Source organism: Salmo salar, chromosome ssa20, assembly GCF_905237065.1.
Source record: "Salmo salar chromosome ssa20, Ssal_v3.1, whole genome shotgun sequence".
Lineage (NCBI taxonomy): Eukaryota > Metazoa > Chordata > Actinopteri > Salmoniformes > Salmonidae > Salmo > Salmo salar.
Genome location: NC_059461.1, coordinates 10,212,452 through 10,229,504, shown reverse-complemented (window position 1 = coordinate 10,229,504; position 17,053 = coordinate 10,212,452). Strand labels below are relative to the sequence as shown.

Below are 17,053 nucleotides of genomic sequence, written 5' to 3'. Positions count from 1 at the left end.
CACCTTTACTCCACGCACAGACACGCATGCAAAGCTCTCCCTCGCCCTCCATTTGGCAAATCTGACCATAATTATATCCTCCTGATTCCTGCTTACAAGCAAAAACCAAAGCAGGAAGTGGTAACATAACACGGATACTCCGCTACAGGATTGTTTTGCTAGCACAAACTGGAATATGTTTTGTGATTCATCCAATGGCTTGAGGAGTATATCACCTCAGCCACCAGTTTCATCAATAACTGCATCCACGACGTTGTCCCCACAGTGACTCTATGTACATATCCCAAACAGAGCTGCCGCTTTCAAAGAGTGGTATACTAATCCAGACACATATAAGAAATTTCGCTATGCCATCGGATGAACCATTAAACAGGCAAAGCATAAATACAGGACTAAAATCAAGCACCTTTGTTGTACATTATAAACGTTTATTTTTATCATTATAAGAGAATGTCATGATAATGTAATCACAGTTACAATGTGCATTCACTGAGATTACAGAATGCATTTTAAATAAAGAAAAAGCAGAGATTAAGGAGATACCACCTAGGGAACTGGACAATCATTTATTTTGTTTTGATGTTATCATGTAGAACCACAACTTATACAATATATTGGACGATTAACATTGATTCATTCTAAACTAGGATTATTTTCAAATCCACTTTCTAGAGGGAGCAACGTTTAAATAGCATGTAGTTTCAAATCACATCCGATTTGGGTCTCAAAAGTCTAGGATTACATAGATTATACTGAAGTTAAATGGTAAAATCTGATGTATATTTTTGGAGTATATACTGTATTTTCAGAGTAATTTACTATGAGTCAAAAGATCCCAATATGAATTTTTCCTCTAATGCAGTAAGATTATATCATGCTAGCCTATTTTAAAACTATTGTGACCTTACTGTCCCATTAATCAATTACATTTGACTTGTACATTTACTGGCTGACCATCAGTGGCTGACCATCAGTCTACTCAGTGACTGGCGTCTCAAGTGCTACTCCCATCAATCTCTCTGCGTCTTGGCTCAGGCTGTTAAGTGTGGAAGTCAGTAGGTATCAGAATGCAGCGAAGACAACCCACGCCATTAAATCATGCTTGCCTATATTAAAACCATTGTGAACTTAATGTCCCGTTGATCAATTACATTTGATTTGTACATTTATATTCAAGCTGCATAATTTAGTTATCTACTTTTAACTGTATTTCCTTGATTGCATTTCCTTGTTTGAAGATAGTGTTCAAGAAAGTGTTCAAGAAAGAATGCAAACACAGATCTAGATTGCAATTCAACCTTGAACATTATCTCACTCATTGGCCATCAGTGCCGTCATCAGAACATTGTGTCCATCATCAGCCAGCTCATTTAGACACTTCCTCAACATGTAGTAGGTTGTACTAAAGGAAATCCCTGCTGCAGCAATGCTGCCGAAAGCAGGAACGCTACTTAACAGGAACTCAGCCATCGTCACCGCTGTTAGAGCTGCACTTTGAAGCAACTTGACAATCACATCTTTGTTTATTTTTTTTGGGTTCAGAGGTGACTTGAGGACTGCTTTCAGCTCCTTCACCGACACATTCATTCTGTTAGCAAGGCTCTGCAGGGACTCATCATCAAGACCGAAAGCATGATAGTACCTCTGGATCTCAAATACCAATATGCTTACATCTACAGCAATGGAAAGGCCTGGCAAAGGTATTGCTGCCACAGTGCCAGATAAAATAGCTAGTCTCCACATGTTGGTTTTGAAAGCCTCCTTCTTCCTCTTGTTGATTTTCAGGGTTATATTAGGGATGGACAACAGTAGTACATGCCTCTTGTGGTCAGGAAGCTCTATCTCCATTGTCTCCTCCAGGTCAGGGAAATCGTAGAGACCTAAGTCAAAACCGGAGATGAGAAAGACCTTAGGAGAGCCCAGACCCTGATCCTCAAGCCCTGAGGAACAAAACAAAGTATAGTTAAATACAAACACAGTAACTAGAATATGAAAAAACAAATTCTGTTTGTATTTGTTTAGCAGTAGAACACATTAATATACAGTACCAGTCAAAAGATTGGACACACCTACTCATTCATTTTTATATTTTTTTCTACATTGTAGAACAATAGTGAATACATCAAAACTATGAAATAAGACATATGGAATCACATAGTAACCAAAAAAGTGTTAAACAAATCAAAATATATTTTCTATTTGAGATTCTTCAAAGTAGCCACCCTTTGCCTTGATGACAGCTTTGCACACTCTTGGCATTCTCTCAACCAGCTTCACCTGGAATCCTTTTCTTGAAGGAATTCCCACATATGCTGAGCACCTGTTGGATGCTTTTCCTTCACTCTGCAGTCCGACTCATCCCAAACCATCTCAATTTAGTTCAGTTCGGGTGATTTGTGGAGGCCAGGTCATCTAATGCAGCACTCCATCAAATCACATTTTATTAGACACATTTTTTTAGCAAGGCTCTGCAGGTGACACATTTTCACTGTCTTTTTACTGGTGATTTTATTTCTTTACTTACCTATTGTTCACCTAATACCTTTTTTGCACTATTGGTTAGAGCCTGTAAGTAAGCATTTCACTGTTGTATTCGGCGCACGTGACAAATAAACTTTGATTTGATTTCACATGCACCGAATACACCTTACAGTGAAATGCTTGGGACAGACCCCTTTTTTTAAATTTTTGCCTAAAATGACATACCCAAATCTAACTGCCTGTAGCTCAGGCCCTGAAGCAAGGATATGCATATTTTTGGTACCATTTGAAAGGAAACACTATGACGTTTGTGCAAATGTGAATTGAATGTAGGAGAATATAACACAATAGATCTGGTAGAAGAAAATGCAAAGAAAAAAACGATAGTTTAAAATACATTTTATACTACCATCTTTGAAATGCAACAGAAAGGTCCCACATCAAGCCATCACTCTGTTTGTAATTCTGATGGTGTCCACAAGATGGCAGCAGTGTACGTGCAAAGTTTCAGACGGTTAACTTGAAGTATGAGCCAACTACATGACATTAAGTGTGAAGTCTTGAAGGAGACATTCACTTTCACATTACATTTTTCTGCTAGAATATCATCAAATCTATATACTTGGATTTTGACTTACCTTTTTCAGTATTAATAGCCATATTATAAGTTCAACATTTGCAATACACCCAGTTTTCATAACTTCATAACTCTCCATGTTCATATAATTTTTGTCCAAAAGGAAAAGGTTTTCTGTCACACAAGGTTAGCAGCTACATTTTGTGACAGGTACGGGGTTACCTGACACTGCCATAAAGCCCAGCTCATTGGCTATCTAGCTAGCTTTGTTTGACCCCGATTGGTGCTTGTTTGAGAAAGTTAGTCGATCAAGTGAAGACCGCCCGCGTCATTGGCATGCAATGGTGTCCTATAGGATGCAACTTGGTGTCCTATAGGATATACTACACCTCTAATGATGTAGTGAAGTCTGGTTACGTTCTAGGATCTCTGGGGAATACATACAAACGTGATTTGACTGGTTGAAACAACATTTAGGGTTAGATTTTCACAGATTCCTTTCTTTGCAAATTGAACGAGTGGAAATACAAAATTGATCGTGCATGCAACATGGACCTTTTTAGGATATGAAAAAGGATTTTATCTAACAAAATGACACTTCATGTTATCTCTGGGACCCTTTGGATGCTAAATCAGTGCAAGATTTCAGAATGTAAGTATACATTTCACCTTCAGAGGTGAATTTATCAAACCCATCACAGAGAAAAAAGTGTTTTGTTGTTAGGAGCTCTCTTCAAACAATAGCATGGCATTTTTTCACAGTAATAGCTACTGTAAATTGGACAGTGCAGTTATATTACAAATAATTTAAGCTTTCAGCCAATATAAGACACTTATGTACCGACATTTGTTGTTTCTCTAATATCTGCGATCGTGACACAAGGTCGCTGCATGTTTTACAACTGTCCCATTAACAGGATGCCTATCCCTAAGAAGATTTATGAGCCACTAACCGACAGTGCAGTTAAAAAAAACACGGCTAAGAATAAGAGGTAAAAGTAACAAGTAATTAAAGAGGAGCAGTAAAAAACTAACAATATATACAGGGGGGTGCCGGTACAGTGTCAATGTTCGGGGGAACAGGTTAGTTGAGGTAGTATGTACATGTACAGTTGAAGTCGGAAGTTTACATACACTTAGGTTGGAGTCATTACAACTCGTTTGTCAACCACTCCACAAATTTCTTGTTAACAAACTATAGTTTTGGCAAGTCGGTTAGGACATCTACTTTGTGCATGACATAAGGTAATTTCTCCAACAGTTGTTGACAGACAGATTATTTCACTTATAATTCACTGTATCACAAATTCCAGTGGGTCAGAAGTTTACATACACTAAGTTGACTGTGCCTTTAAACAGCTTGGAAAATTCCAGAAAATGATGACACGGCTTTAAAGGCTTCTGATAGGCCAAACCTCCAATTGGAGGTGTACCTGTGGATTTATTTCAAGGCCTACCTTCAAACTCAGTGCCTCTTTGCTTGACATCATGGGAAAATCAAAAACAATCAGCCAAGACCTCAGAAAAACAATTGTAGACCTCCACAAGTATGGCTCATCCTTGGGAGCAATTTCCAAATGCCTGAAAGTACCATGTTCATCTGTACAAACAATAGTACGCAATTATAAAGACCATGGGACCACGCAGCCGTCATACCGCTCAGGAAGGAGACGCATTCTGTCTCCTACAGATGAACGTACTTTGGTGCAAATCAATCCCAGAACAACAGCAAAGGACCTTGTGAAGATGCTGAAGGAAACAGGTTCAAAAGTATCTATATCCACAGTAAAACGAGTCCTATATCGACATAACCTGAAAGGCCGCTCATCAAGGAAGAAGCCACTGCTCCAAAACTGCCAACAAAAGGCAGACTACGGTTTGCAACTGCACATGGGGACAAAGATCATACTTTTTGGAGAAATGTCCTCTGGTCCTATGAAACAACAATAGAACTGTTTGGCCATAATGACCATTGTTATGTTTGGAGGAAAAAGCAGGAGGCATGCAAGCCGAAGAACACCATCCCAACCGTGAAGCACGGGGGAGGCAGCGTCATGTTGTGGGGGTGCTTTGCTGCAGGAGGGACTGGTGCACTTCACAAAATAGATGGCATCATGAGGGAGGAAAATGATGTGGATATATTGAAGCATCATCTCAAGACATCAGTCAAGAAGTTAAAGCTTGGTCGCAAAAGGGTCTTCCAAGCATACTTCCAAAGTTTTGGCAAAATGACTTAAGGACAACAAAGTCAAGGTATTTGAGTGGCCATCACAAACCCCTGACCTCAATCCTATAGAAATGTGTGGGTTGAACTGAAAAAGTGTTTGCGAGCAAGGAGGCGTACAAACCTGACTCAGTTACACTGGCTCTGTCAGGAAGAATGGGCCAAAATACCCCCAACTGATTGTGGGAAGCTTGTGGAAAGCTACCCGAAACATTTGATCCAAGTTAAACAATTTAAAGGCAATGCTACCAAATACTAATTGAGTGTATGTAAACTTCTGGGAATGTGATGAAAGAAATAAAAGCTGAAATAAATCATTTTCTCTATTTTTCTGACATTTCATATTCTTAAAATAAAGTTGTGATCCTACCTGACCTAAGACAGGGAATTTTTACTAGGTTTATATGTCAGGAATTGTGAAAAACGGAGTTTAAATGAATTTGGCTAAGGTGTTTGTAAACTTCCAACTTCAACTGCATGTACAGTGCCTTGCGAAAGTATTCGGCCCCCTTGAACTTTTCGACCTTTTGCCACATTTCAGGCTTCAAACATAAAGATATAATACTGTAATTTTTTGTGAAGAATCAACAACAAGTGGGACACAATCATGAAGTGGAACGAAATTTATTGGATATTTCAAACTTTTTTAACAAATAAAAAACTGAAAAATTGGGCGTGCAAAATTATTCAGCCCCCTTAAGTTAATACTTTGTAGCGCCACCTTTTGCTGCGATTACAGCTGTAAGTTGCCTGGGGTATGTCTCTATCAGTTTTGCACATCGAGAGACTGACATTTTTGCCCATTCCTCCTTGCAAAACAGCTCATTGTCTTGTTGGAAGACAAATCTCCGTCCCAGTCTCAGGTCTTTTGCAGACTCCATCAGGTTTTCTTCCAGAATGGTTCTGTATTTGGCTCCATCCATCTTCCCATCAATTTTAACCATCTTCCCTGCCCCTGCTGAAGAAAAGCAGGCCCAAACCATGATGCTGCCACCACCATGTTTGACAGTGGGGATGAGGTGTTCAGGGTGATGAGCTGTGTTGCTTTTACGCCAAACATAACGTTTTGCATTGTTGCCAAATCCGGCTTTAAACTTCTCCACAACAGTATCTCGGACCTGTCTGGTGTGTTCCTTGTTCTTCATGATGCTCTCTGCGCTTTAAACGGACCTCTGAGACTATCACAGAGCAGGTGCATTTATACGGAGACTTGATTACACACAGGTGGATTCTATTTATCATCATTAGTCATTTAGGTCAACATTGGATCATTCAGAGATCCTCACTGAACATCTGGAGAGAGTTTGCTGCACTGAAAGTAAAGGGGCTGAATAATTTTGCACGGGCAATTTTTCCGTTTTTATTTGTTAAAAAAGTTTGAAATATCCAATAAATTTCGTTCCACTTCATAATTGTGTCCCACTTGTTGTTGATTCCTCACAAAACATTACAGTTTTATATCTTTATGTTTGATGCCTGAAATGTGGCAAAAGGTCAAAAAGTTCAAGGGGGCCGAATACTTTCGCAAGGCACTGTAGATTCAATTAAAGTGACTATTTATGGATGTTAAAACCTCTCTGGGCTAGGCGGGACGTAATCGTCCCACCTACGTAACAGCCAGTGTAATCCAGTGGCGCGATTTTCAAATACCTTAAAAATCCTATTACTTCAATTTCTCAAACATATGACTATTTTACAGCTATTTAAAGACAAGACTCTCGTTAATCTAACCACACTGTCCGATTTCAAAAAGGCTTTACAACGAAAGCAAAACATTAGATTATGTCAGCAGAGTACCCAGCCAGAAATAATCAGACACCCATTTTTCAAGCTAGCATATAATGTCACAAAAACCCAGAAGACAGCTAAATGCAGCACTAACCTTTGATGATCTTCATCAGATGACACACCTAGGACATTATGTTATACAATACATGCATGTTTTGTTCAATCAAGTTCATATTTATATCAAAAAATAGCTTTTTACATTAGCATGTGACGTTCAGAACTAGCATACCCCCCGCAAACTTCCGGGGAATTTACTAACAATTTACTAAATTACTCACGATAAACGTTCACAAAAAGCATAACAATTATTTTAAGAATTATAGATACAGAACTCCTCTATGCACTCGATATGTCCGATTTTAAAATAGCTTTTTGGTGAAAGCACATTTTGCAATATTCTAAGTACATAGCCCAGCCATCACGGGCTAGCTATTTAGACACCCGGCAAGTTTAGCCTTCACCAAAATCAGATTTACTATAACAAAAATTGTATTACCTTTGTTGTCTTTGTCAGAATGCACTCCCAGGACTTCTAATTCATTAACAAATGTTGGTTTGGTCCCAAATAATCCATCGTTATATCCAAATAGCGGCGTTTTGTTCGTGCGTTCCAGAAACTATCCGAAATGGTAAATCAGGGTCGCGCGCATGGCGCAATTCGTGACAAAAAAATTCTAAATATTCCATTACCGTACTTCGAAGCATGTCAACCGCTGTTTAAAATCAATTTTTATGCAATTTATCTCGTAAAAAAGCGATAATATTCCGACCGGGAATCTCCTTTTTCGGTAAACAGAGGAAAAAACACAAAGACGGGGGCTGCCTGTGCACGCGCCTAAGCCCACAGTCCCTTGATCGGCCACTTGAGAAAGGCGATAATGTGTTTCAGCCTGGGGCTGGAATGACGACATTCAGGTTTTTCCCGGGCTCTGAGAGCCTATTGGAGCCGTGGGAAGTGTCACGTTACCGCAGAGATCCTTTGTAATGGAATAAGATGTCAAAGAAAGACAATAAATGGTCAGACAGGCCACTTCCTGTAAAGGAATCTCTCAGGTTTTGACCTGCCATTTGAGTTCTGTTATACTCACAGACACCATTCAAACAGTTTTAGAAACTTTGGAGTGTTTTCTATCCAAAGTCAATAATTATATGCATATTCTAGTTACTGGGCAGGAGTAGTAACCAGATTAAATCGGGTACGTTTTTTATCCAGCCGTGTCAATACTGCCTCCTAGCCCTAACAGGTTAACAGAGAGTGGCTGTGTTTCGGAGAGTGTAGGGAGGGTAATGTGAATAGTCTGTGTAGCATTTTGACTAGATGTTCAGGAGTCTTATGGCTTGGGGGTAGATGCTGTTTAGAAGCCTCTTGGACCTAGACTTGGCGCTCCGGTACCGCTTGACGTGTGGTAGCAGAAAGAACAGTCTATGACTAGGGAGGCTGGAGTCTGACAATTTTCAGGGCCTTCCCCTGACACCACCTGGTATAGAGGTCCTGGATGGCAGGAAACTTGGAGCCAGTAATGTACTGGGCCATTCGCACTATCCTCTGTAGTGCCTTGTGGTCGGAGGCCAAGCAGTTGCCATACCAGGCAGTGATGCAACCAGTCAGGATGCTCTCAATGGTGCAGCTGTAGAACCTTTTGAGGATCTGAGGACCCATGAGAAATCGTTTCAGTCTCCTGAGGGGGAATAGGTTTTGTTGTGCCCGCTTCACGACTGTCATGGTGTGCTTGGACCATGTTAGTTTGTTGGTGATGTGGACCCCAAGGAACTTGAAGCTCTCAACTTGCTTCACTGCAGCCCTGTCGGTGTGAATGTAGGCGTGCTCAGTCCTCCACAATCATCTCCTTTGTCTTGATCACTTTGAGGGAGAGGTTGTTGTCCTGGCACAACACAGCGAGGTCTCTGACCTCCTCCCTATAGGCTGTCTCGTTGTTGTCGGTGATCAGGCCTACCACTGTTGTGTCATCTGCAAATGTAATGATGGTGTTGGAGTCGTGTCAGGCCGTGCAGTCTTGAGTGAACAGAGAGTACAGGATGGGGCTGATCACGCACCCCTGAGGGGAACGTGTGTTGAGGATCAGCGTGGCGGATGTGTTGTTACCTACCCTTACCACCTGAGGGCGGCCCGTCAGAAAGTCCAAGATCCAGTTGCAGAGGGAGATGTTTAGTCCCAGGGTCCTTAGCTTATTGATGAGCTTTGAGGTCACTGTGGTGCTGAATGCTGAGCTGTAGTCAATGAATAGCATTCTCACATAGGTGTTCCTTCTGTCCAGGTGGGAAAGGGCAGTGTGGAGTGCAATAGAGCCTGCATCATCTGTGGATCTGTTGGGGCTATTGTGCTTCCCTTTGAAGTCTGTAATGGTTTGCAGGCTTTGCCACATCTGACGAGTGTCAGAGCCGGTGTGATAAGACTCGATCTTAGTCCTGTATTGATGCTTTGCCTGTTTGATGGTTCATTGGATGGCATAGCGGGATTTCTTATAAGCTTCCAGGTTAGAGTCCCGCTCCTTGAAAGCGGCAGCTCTGGCCTTTAGCTCAGTGCGGATGCTGCCTGTAATCCATGATTTCTGGTTGGGGTATGTACGTACGGTCACTGTGGGGACGACGTCATCGATGTCCTTATTGATGAAGCCAATGACAGATGTGGTGTACTCCTCAATGCCATTGGAGGAATCCCTGAACAAAATCCAGTCTATGCTAACAAAACAGTACTGTAGCTTAGCATCTGCTTCATCTGACCACTTTTTTATTGATCTAGTCACTGAGGCTTCCTGCTTTCAATTTTGCTTGTAAGCAGGAATCAGGAGGACAGAATTATGGTCAGATTTGCCAAATGGAGGGCGAGGGAGAGCTTTGTATGCATCTCTGTGTGTGGAGTATAGGTGGTCCAGAGTTCTTTTCCCTCAGGTTGCACATTTAACATGTTGATATTAATTAGGTAAAACTGATTTAAGTTTAGCTGCATTAAAGTCCCCGGCTACTAGGAGGACCATCTATTGGTGAGCGTTTTCTTGTTTGCTTATGGCGGAATACAGCTCATTCAATGATTTCTTGGTGCCAGCCTCTGACTGTGGTTGTATATAAACAGCTACAAAGAATATAGATGAGAACTCTCTCGGTAGGTAATGTGGTCTGCAGCTTATCATGAGAAACTCTACCTCAGGCGAGCAATGGCTCGAGACATCCTTAGATATCGTGCACCAGCTGTTTACAAAAATACATAGACCGCCGCCCCTTGTCTTACCAGACGCTGCTGTTCTATCCTGCCGGAACATCGTATAACCAGCCAGCTGTATGTTGATATTGTCGTCGTTCAACCACGACTCCGGGAAGCATAAGATGTTACAGTTTAAATGTCCCGTTGGTAGGTTAATCTACCCAGTAACTCGTCCATTTTATTGTCCAATGGTTGCATGTTTGTGAGCAGAATTGGGGGGAGTGGGGGTTTATTTGATCACTGCCTACTCCTCAGAAGGCAGCCCGCCCTTCGGCCTCTTTTTCTCCGCCTCCTCTTCATGCAGATTACTGGGGTCGGGGCCTTTTCCCGAGGGAGCCGTACATCCTCCTCCTCAGGCTCGTCAGAGTCGTGAATGAAGAAAAAGGATTCTGCTAGTCCGTGGTGAGTAATCGCAGTCCTGATGTCTAGAAGTTATTTTCGGTCATAAGAGATGGTAGCGGCAACATTATGTACAAAAAAATAAGTTACAAACACAGATAAACAAACAAAAAAACACAATCGGTTGGGGGCACATACTGCCTTCTGCTCCGGCGTCATTTTAATTCACTCTCCTTCTTGGCAAATAGACAGCCTGGAGAAGTGTTAGGTCATTGTCCTGTTGAAAAACAAATGATAGTCCGACTAAGTGCAAACCAGATGGGTGGCATATTATTGCTGCAGAATACTGTGGTAGCCATGCTCGTTAATTTTGTTTGGGCTAGGGTCCTTTTTTCTCAATTTCCGCCTGACTGACGTGCCCAAAGTAAACTGCCTGTTGCTCAGGCCCTGAAGCCAGGAAATGCATATAATTGGTACCATTGGAACGACAACACTTTTAAGTTTGTAGAAGTGTTAAAATTATGTTGGAGACTTTAACAAAATAGATATGGTAGGAGAAAATCCAAAGAAAAGAGCCCATGTTCTTCCAATGAAACGTATAGTGAAAAAATGTAATCTAGCTCCCAGTATGCAATTCCTATGGCTTCCACTGGGTCTCAGTAGTCCTTGTTCAAGGTTTCAGGCTTGTTTCTTTCAAAACGAGTAAGACGTGAGTTTTACTACAGGAACCCCTGACTTGGACATTCGTGTATGCGCGAATGACGAAGAGGACACGCACCTGCTAATATCGTTTTCCTATTGAACATACTTCTTTCTGTATGAAATATTATAGTTTAATTACATTTTAGGGTAACTGAGGATTACATTGAAACGTTCTCTGACTTGTTGAAATAAAGTTTAGGGGTACAGTGCAGTTAGATTAACAAGAATTTAAGCTTTCAACCAATATAAGACACTTTCACCGGAGGTTGTCCGGCAAGCGGGATGCCTTGCCCAAAGAAGTTTTAAGTGTGCCTTGAATTCTAAATAAATCACAGACAGTGTCATCAGCACAGCACCTCCACACCATCACACCTCCTCCTCCATGCTTCATGGTGGGAATCACACATGTAGAAACCATCCCTTCACCTACTCTGCATTCCAAAAAGACACGGCGGTTGGAACCAAAAATCTCCAATTTGGACTCCAGAACAAAGGACAGATTTCCACCGGTCTAATGTCCATTGCTCGTGTTTCTTGGCCCAAGCAAGTCACTTCTTATTATTGGTGTCCTTTAGTAGTTGTTTCTTTGCAGCAATTCAACCATGAAGGCCTGATTCACGCAGTCTCCTCTGAACAGTTGATGTTGAGATGTGTCTGTTTCTTGAACTCTGTAAAGCATTTATTTGTGCATCAATTTCTGAGGCTGGTAACTCTAATGAACTTCTCTGCAGCAGAGGTAACTTGTCACGACTTCCGCCGAAGTCAGTCCCTCTCCTTGTTTGGGCGGTGTTCGGTGGTCTGTGTCACCGACCTTCTAGCCATCACTGATCCATTTTTCATTTTCCATTGGATTTTGTCTTTTCTTCCTTCACACCTGGTTCCAATCCCATCAATTACATGTTGTGTATTTAACCCTCTGCTTCCCCTCAAGTCCTTGTCGGAGATTGTTTTATTGTATGTTATGTGCAAGTCGTGTCGGTGTGCGACGGGTTTTGTACCTATTTATATTATTTTTGGTATATTTTGGTTTTTGGAGTTTTATGAGCACTTATTAACCTCTCTAGGGTATGTGGGACGAAATCGTCACACCTACTCAACAGCCAGTGGAATCCCGTGGCGCGTTATTCAAATACCTTAGAAATGCTATTACTTCAATTTCTCAAACATATGACTATTTTACACCATTTTAAAGACAAGACTCTCGTTAACCTGTTATGGATAGGAGGCAGTATTTTCACGGCCGGATAAAAAAAGAACCCGATTTAATCTGGTTATTACTACTGCCCAGAAACTAGAATATGCATATAATTATTAGCTTTGGATAGAAAACACCCTAAAGTTTCTAAAACTGTTTGAATGGTGTCTGTGAGTATAACAGAACTAATTTGGCAGGCCAAAACCTGAGAAGATTCCTTACAGGAAGTGCCCTCTCTGACCATTTCTTGGCCTTCTACACTCTCTTTATTGAAAACTGAGGATCTCTGCTGTAACGTGACACTTCCTACGGCTCCCATAGGCTCTCAGAAGGCGGCAAAACGGTGAATGATGCCTTTGGAGCCCCTGGCTGAAAAACAGTAGCGCATTTGGATAGTGTTCGATCAGAGAACAATGAGACTGGAGGCGCGTGCACGAGGCAACACCATGTTTTTATTCTTTCGTGTTTGAACGAAAACAGGGTCGGAATATTATCGCTTTTTTACGAGAAAAATTGCATAAAAATTGATTTTAAACAGCGGTTGAAATGCTTCGAAGTACGGTAATGGAATATTTAGAAATGTTTTGTCACGAAACGCGTCGGGCGCATCACCCTTCGGATAGTGTCTTGAACGCACAAACAAAACAGAGGATATTTGAACATAACTATGGATCAGAAACTTTAGGGTGTTTTCTATCCAAAGCCAATAATTATATGCATATTCTAGTTTCTGGGCAGTAGTAATAACCAGATTAAATCGGGTACGTTTTTTTATCCGGCCGTGCAAATACTGCCCCCTACCCTAGAGAGGTTAAACGACTCAGTTTATACCAAGTTCGTTTTCCTGCGCCTGACTTCCCTGCCACCGACACACACCCATTACATAACTCTGGGTCTTCCTTTCCTGTGGCGGTTCCTTCCCTGTGGCTCAGTTGGTAGAGCATGGTGTTTGCAACGCCAGCATGGTGTGTGCAATGGCAGGGTTGTGGGTTCGATTCCCACGGGGGGCCAGTACAAAAAACAAAACAAAAAAAATGCATGAAATGAAAATGAAATGTATGTATTCACTACTGTAAGTCGCTCTGGATAAGAGTGTCTGCTAAATGACTAAAATGTAAAAAGTAAATGTAAAGAGAGACAGTTTCATTATAGCGCTTGACGTTTTTTGCGACTGCACCTGAAGAAACTTTCAAAGTTCTTGAAATTTCCCGCATTGACCGACCATGTCTTAAAGTAATGATGGACTGTCATTTCTCTTTGCTTATTTGACCTGTCCTTGCCATAGTTGGTCTTGGTCTTTTACCAAATAGGGCAATCTTTTGTATACCACCCCTACCTTGTCACAACACAACTGATTGCTCAAACACATTAAGGAAAGAAATTCCACAAATATACATTTAACAAGGCACACCTGTTAGTTGAAATGCATTCCAGGTGACTACCTCATGAATCTGTTTGAGAGAATGCCAAGAGTGTGCAAAGCTGTCATCAAGGCAAAGGGTGGCTGCTTTGAAGAATTTCACATTGAAAATATATTTTGATTTAACACTTTTGTTTACTATATGATTCCATAAGTGTTATTTCATAGTTTTGATGTCTTCACCATTATTCAACAACATGTAGAAAATAGTAAAAATAAAGAAAACCCCTTGAATATGTAGGTCTCCAAAATGTTTACTGGTAATGTACATAGTCAGTGTGTAGACAAACCTTTGATGCAGTATTGTCTGATTGTTTCCAGTGTCTTAGCCTTGTCAAACTTCTCTTTTCTCCCCTCAGCCCTAATGTCGTTATCAATCTTGGAGCGAACAAAGTAGAACTTCTTCTTCATCTTCTGGATCTCCTTGGCCAGAGAAATGTCATTGGCTCTGAATCGCTCTGATGAGACTATGATGAAGAAATCAAAGCGATCGAATTCAACTTTCTGAAGGTACTCTTCTGGTTTGAAGGTAGCGGTGCCAATACCAGGGAGATCCCAAACTTGCATATTTGGGTATTTTGGGTGGGGGTAAGCGTTTGCATCCATGGTGGTTTCCACCACACCAGTTGGAGCAGCGCCGTCATCATTATCCTTCATGCCTCTGAATGCATTGACAAAGGTAGATTTACCAGAGCCTGTCTCTCCTGTGACAGCAATATTCAGCTCCACATTATTAATCTCCTTCAAATAATCTTGAATTTTGCCTGCAGCTGTGGTCAAGTTGTTGTTCTTCAATGCTTCTTCAATCTCTCTTTGTACTAATGAAAGTTCTTTGTCATCAATATTCTCCATAATGCTATTCATGGCAATCGTATTTCCAATAAATGCAAGTGAATGTATGTTTGACAATGGTGAGACTAGGAACAACAGGATATGCCACAGTATATATATATGGTAATGCAGTCTTAGAACATGCCCACATGCCAACAAACACACACACACACACAAGTTAAATAACAAGTACACCATTAACTGGAAATGTGTATATGATCACATTTTATTTTGGCCTGCCTGGTAACATTACCTGGTGGAAAAATAGTTAGACCAATAAGAAAGAGTTCCAAACCTCTCTTCCAATAACAGCAAAGTTTGTTTTCCCCGCCCCACTCAGACCACTGTCGTGGAAATTCTAACCAGAAAGGAAGAGAAACTGCAGACTCTTCAAAACAACTTATTTTATTGTAAGATTTTCAAATCTGGAACAGTTAACAATCACTCAAAATGTGTAAATTTAAGAGCCCAATGAAATACAACCCCCTTTGGGTGGTGTGACAACCAATAGCTGTGAGGAAACATTGGGTGGTGACACGAATGTACAGAAACGGTTTCTAAAAGGAACCGAAACCGTAGACAAAGGGGAAGTGTTCTAGCAGAAAATGTCTCTCCCTCTGTGAGTGAGTGAGTGAGTGAGTGAGTGAGTGAGTGAGTGAGTGAGTGAGTGAGAGAGAACATTTGTGCTACAAAACCAGAACATTTCCATGTTTTCAAATAATGTCTAATCTTCAAGGCTAATCTTATGTTTTCAGTTTGCAAGACTGCAGGGGGTGAAATTAAAATAGTATTGTTCCAAGAAAGCTCAAACTTTTTAGTGATTTGACAGTTACTTTTTACAGTTCTACTAGAGTCACCACGTCCTACAGTATAATATTACTTAGGCCATAGATCATATTTAAATCTTAACTATACATCAGTTTTTGCTTGTAATGAATATGCCACCACACAGTATATAAATTGAACCTCTAGGGACAGGATGAGAACCACGTGGGAAGAAAGAACATAGTAAATCACACAACACTGAAAAAACTTGGATGTCGGTTCATCCACTTTAAAGTCATAACAATATCAGAACATCTGGACCAATATAAATCAACTATACAGAAGGAAAGAGAAAGGACTCAGGACTAGCCCTTATGACAGTCCTGACAATATAGCGTTCCAAGATGGCGTAGCAGTTCAGATGTCTTTGTCTTCATCTTGTCGTGTCCCGTGTATATATCTTTTTTTCCCTTCGTATAAATTTAGTATATATTTTTTTTAATTTTTAACCTCAGTTTCAACATACTCTACTGCAACCCGCCTCACCCAATGTGCTATGGATCTGCTATTTTCTATACTTTAGAACCAGAACCCCAACAGAAGCTAGCCAGCTAACTATCTACCAGCAAGCTGAACCTCGGCAAGACGGAGCTGCTTTTCCTCCCGGGGAAGGACTGCCCGTTCCATGATCTCGCCATCACGGTTGACAACTCCATTGTGTCCTCCTCCCAGAGTGCTAAGAAAACCTTGGCGTGACCCTGGACAACACCCTGTAGTTCTCCACTAACATCAAGGCGGTGACCCGATCCTGTAGGTTCATGCTCTACAACATTCGCAGAGTACGACCCTGCCTCACACAGGAAGCGGCGCAGGTCCTAATCCAGGCACTTGTCATCTCCCGTCTGGACTACTGCAACTCGCTGTTGGCTGGGCTCCCTGCCTGTGCCATTAAACCCCTACAACTCATCCAGAACGCCGCAGCCCGTCTGGTGTTCAACCTTCCCAAGTTCTCTCACGTCACCCCGCTCCTCCGCTCTCTCCACTGGCTTCCAGTTGAAGCTCGCATCCGCTACAAGACCATGGTGCTTGCCTAGGGAGCCGTGAGGGGAACGGCACCTCCGTACCTTCAGGCTCTGATCAGTCCCTACACCCAAACGAGGGCACTGTGTTCATCCACCTCTGGCCTGCTCGCCTCCCTACCTCTGAGGAAGCACAGTTCCCGCTCAGCCCAGTCAAAACTGTTCGCTGCTCTGGCACCCCTATGGTGGAACAAGCTCCCTCACGACGCCAGGACAGTGGAGTCAATCACCACCTTCCGGAGACACCTGAAACCCCACCTCTTTAAGGAATACCTGGGATAGGATAAAGTAATCCTTCTAACCCCCCCCCCCCCTAAAAGATTTAGATGCACTATTGTAAAGTGGTTGTTCCACTGGATATTATAAGGTGAATGCACCAATTTGTAAGTGGATAAGAGCGTCTGCTAAATGACTTAAATGGAAATGGAAATG

At 41.6% G+C, this 17,053-nt stretch overlaps 1 protein-coding gene across 1 annotated transcript; it reads right to left on the bottom strand.

The window, feature by feature from the left end:
* Positions 1–414: 414 nt before the first annotated feature.
* Positions 415–14,920, bottom strand: LOC106580271 (interferon-inducible GTPase 5). The gene is made up of 2 exons (XM_014161092.2): positions 14,237–14,920; positions 415–1,940 (listed from the first exon to the last, which is right to left on the bottom strand). Exons 1-2 carry the CDS (start codon positions 14,808–14,810, stop codon positions 1,312–1,314), a joined length of 1,203 nt encoding a protein of 400 aa, XP_014016567.2. The 5' UTR covers positions 14,811–14,920; the 3' UTR covers positions 415–1,311.
* Between the last annotated feature and the right edge of the window lie 2,133 nt (positions 14,921–17,053).

What these genes read in the sequence shown, in the direction of transcription:
- LOC106580271 (XM_014161092.2), bottom strand. Translation starts at nt 14,810, where the DNA reads ATGAATAGCATTATGGAGAATATTGATGACAAAGAACTTTCATTAGTA. An exon ending in CAGACAATACTGCATCAAAG is followed by an intron (nt 1,941 to 14,236) that starts GTTTGTCTACAC and finishes TTTGTTCCTCAG; the next exon opens with GGCTTGAGGATCAGGGTCTG.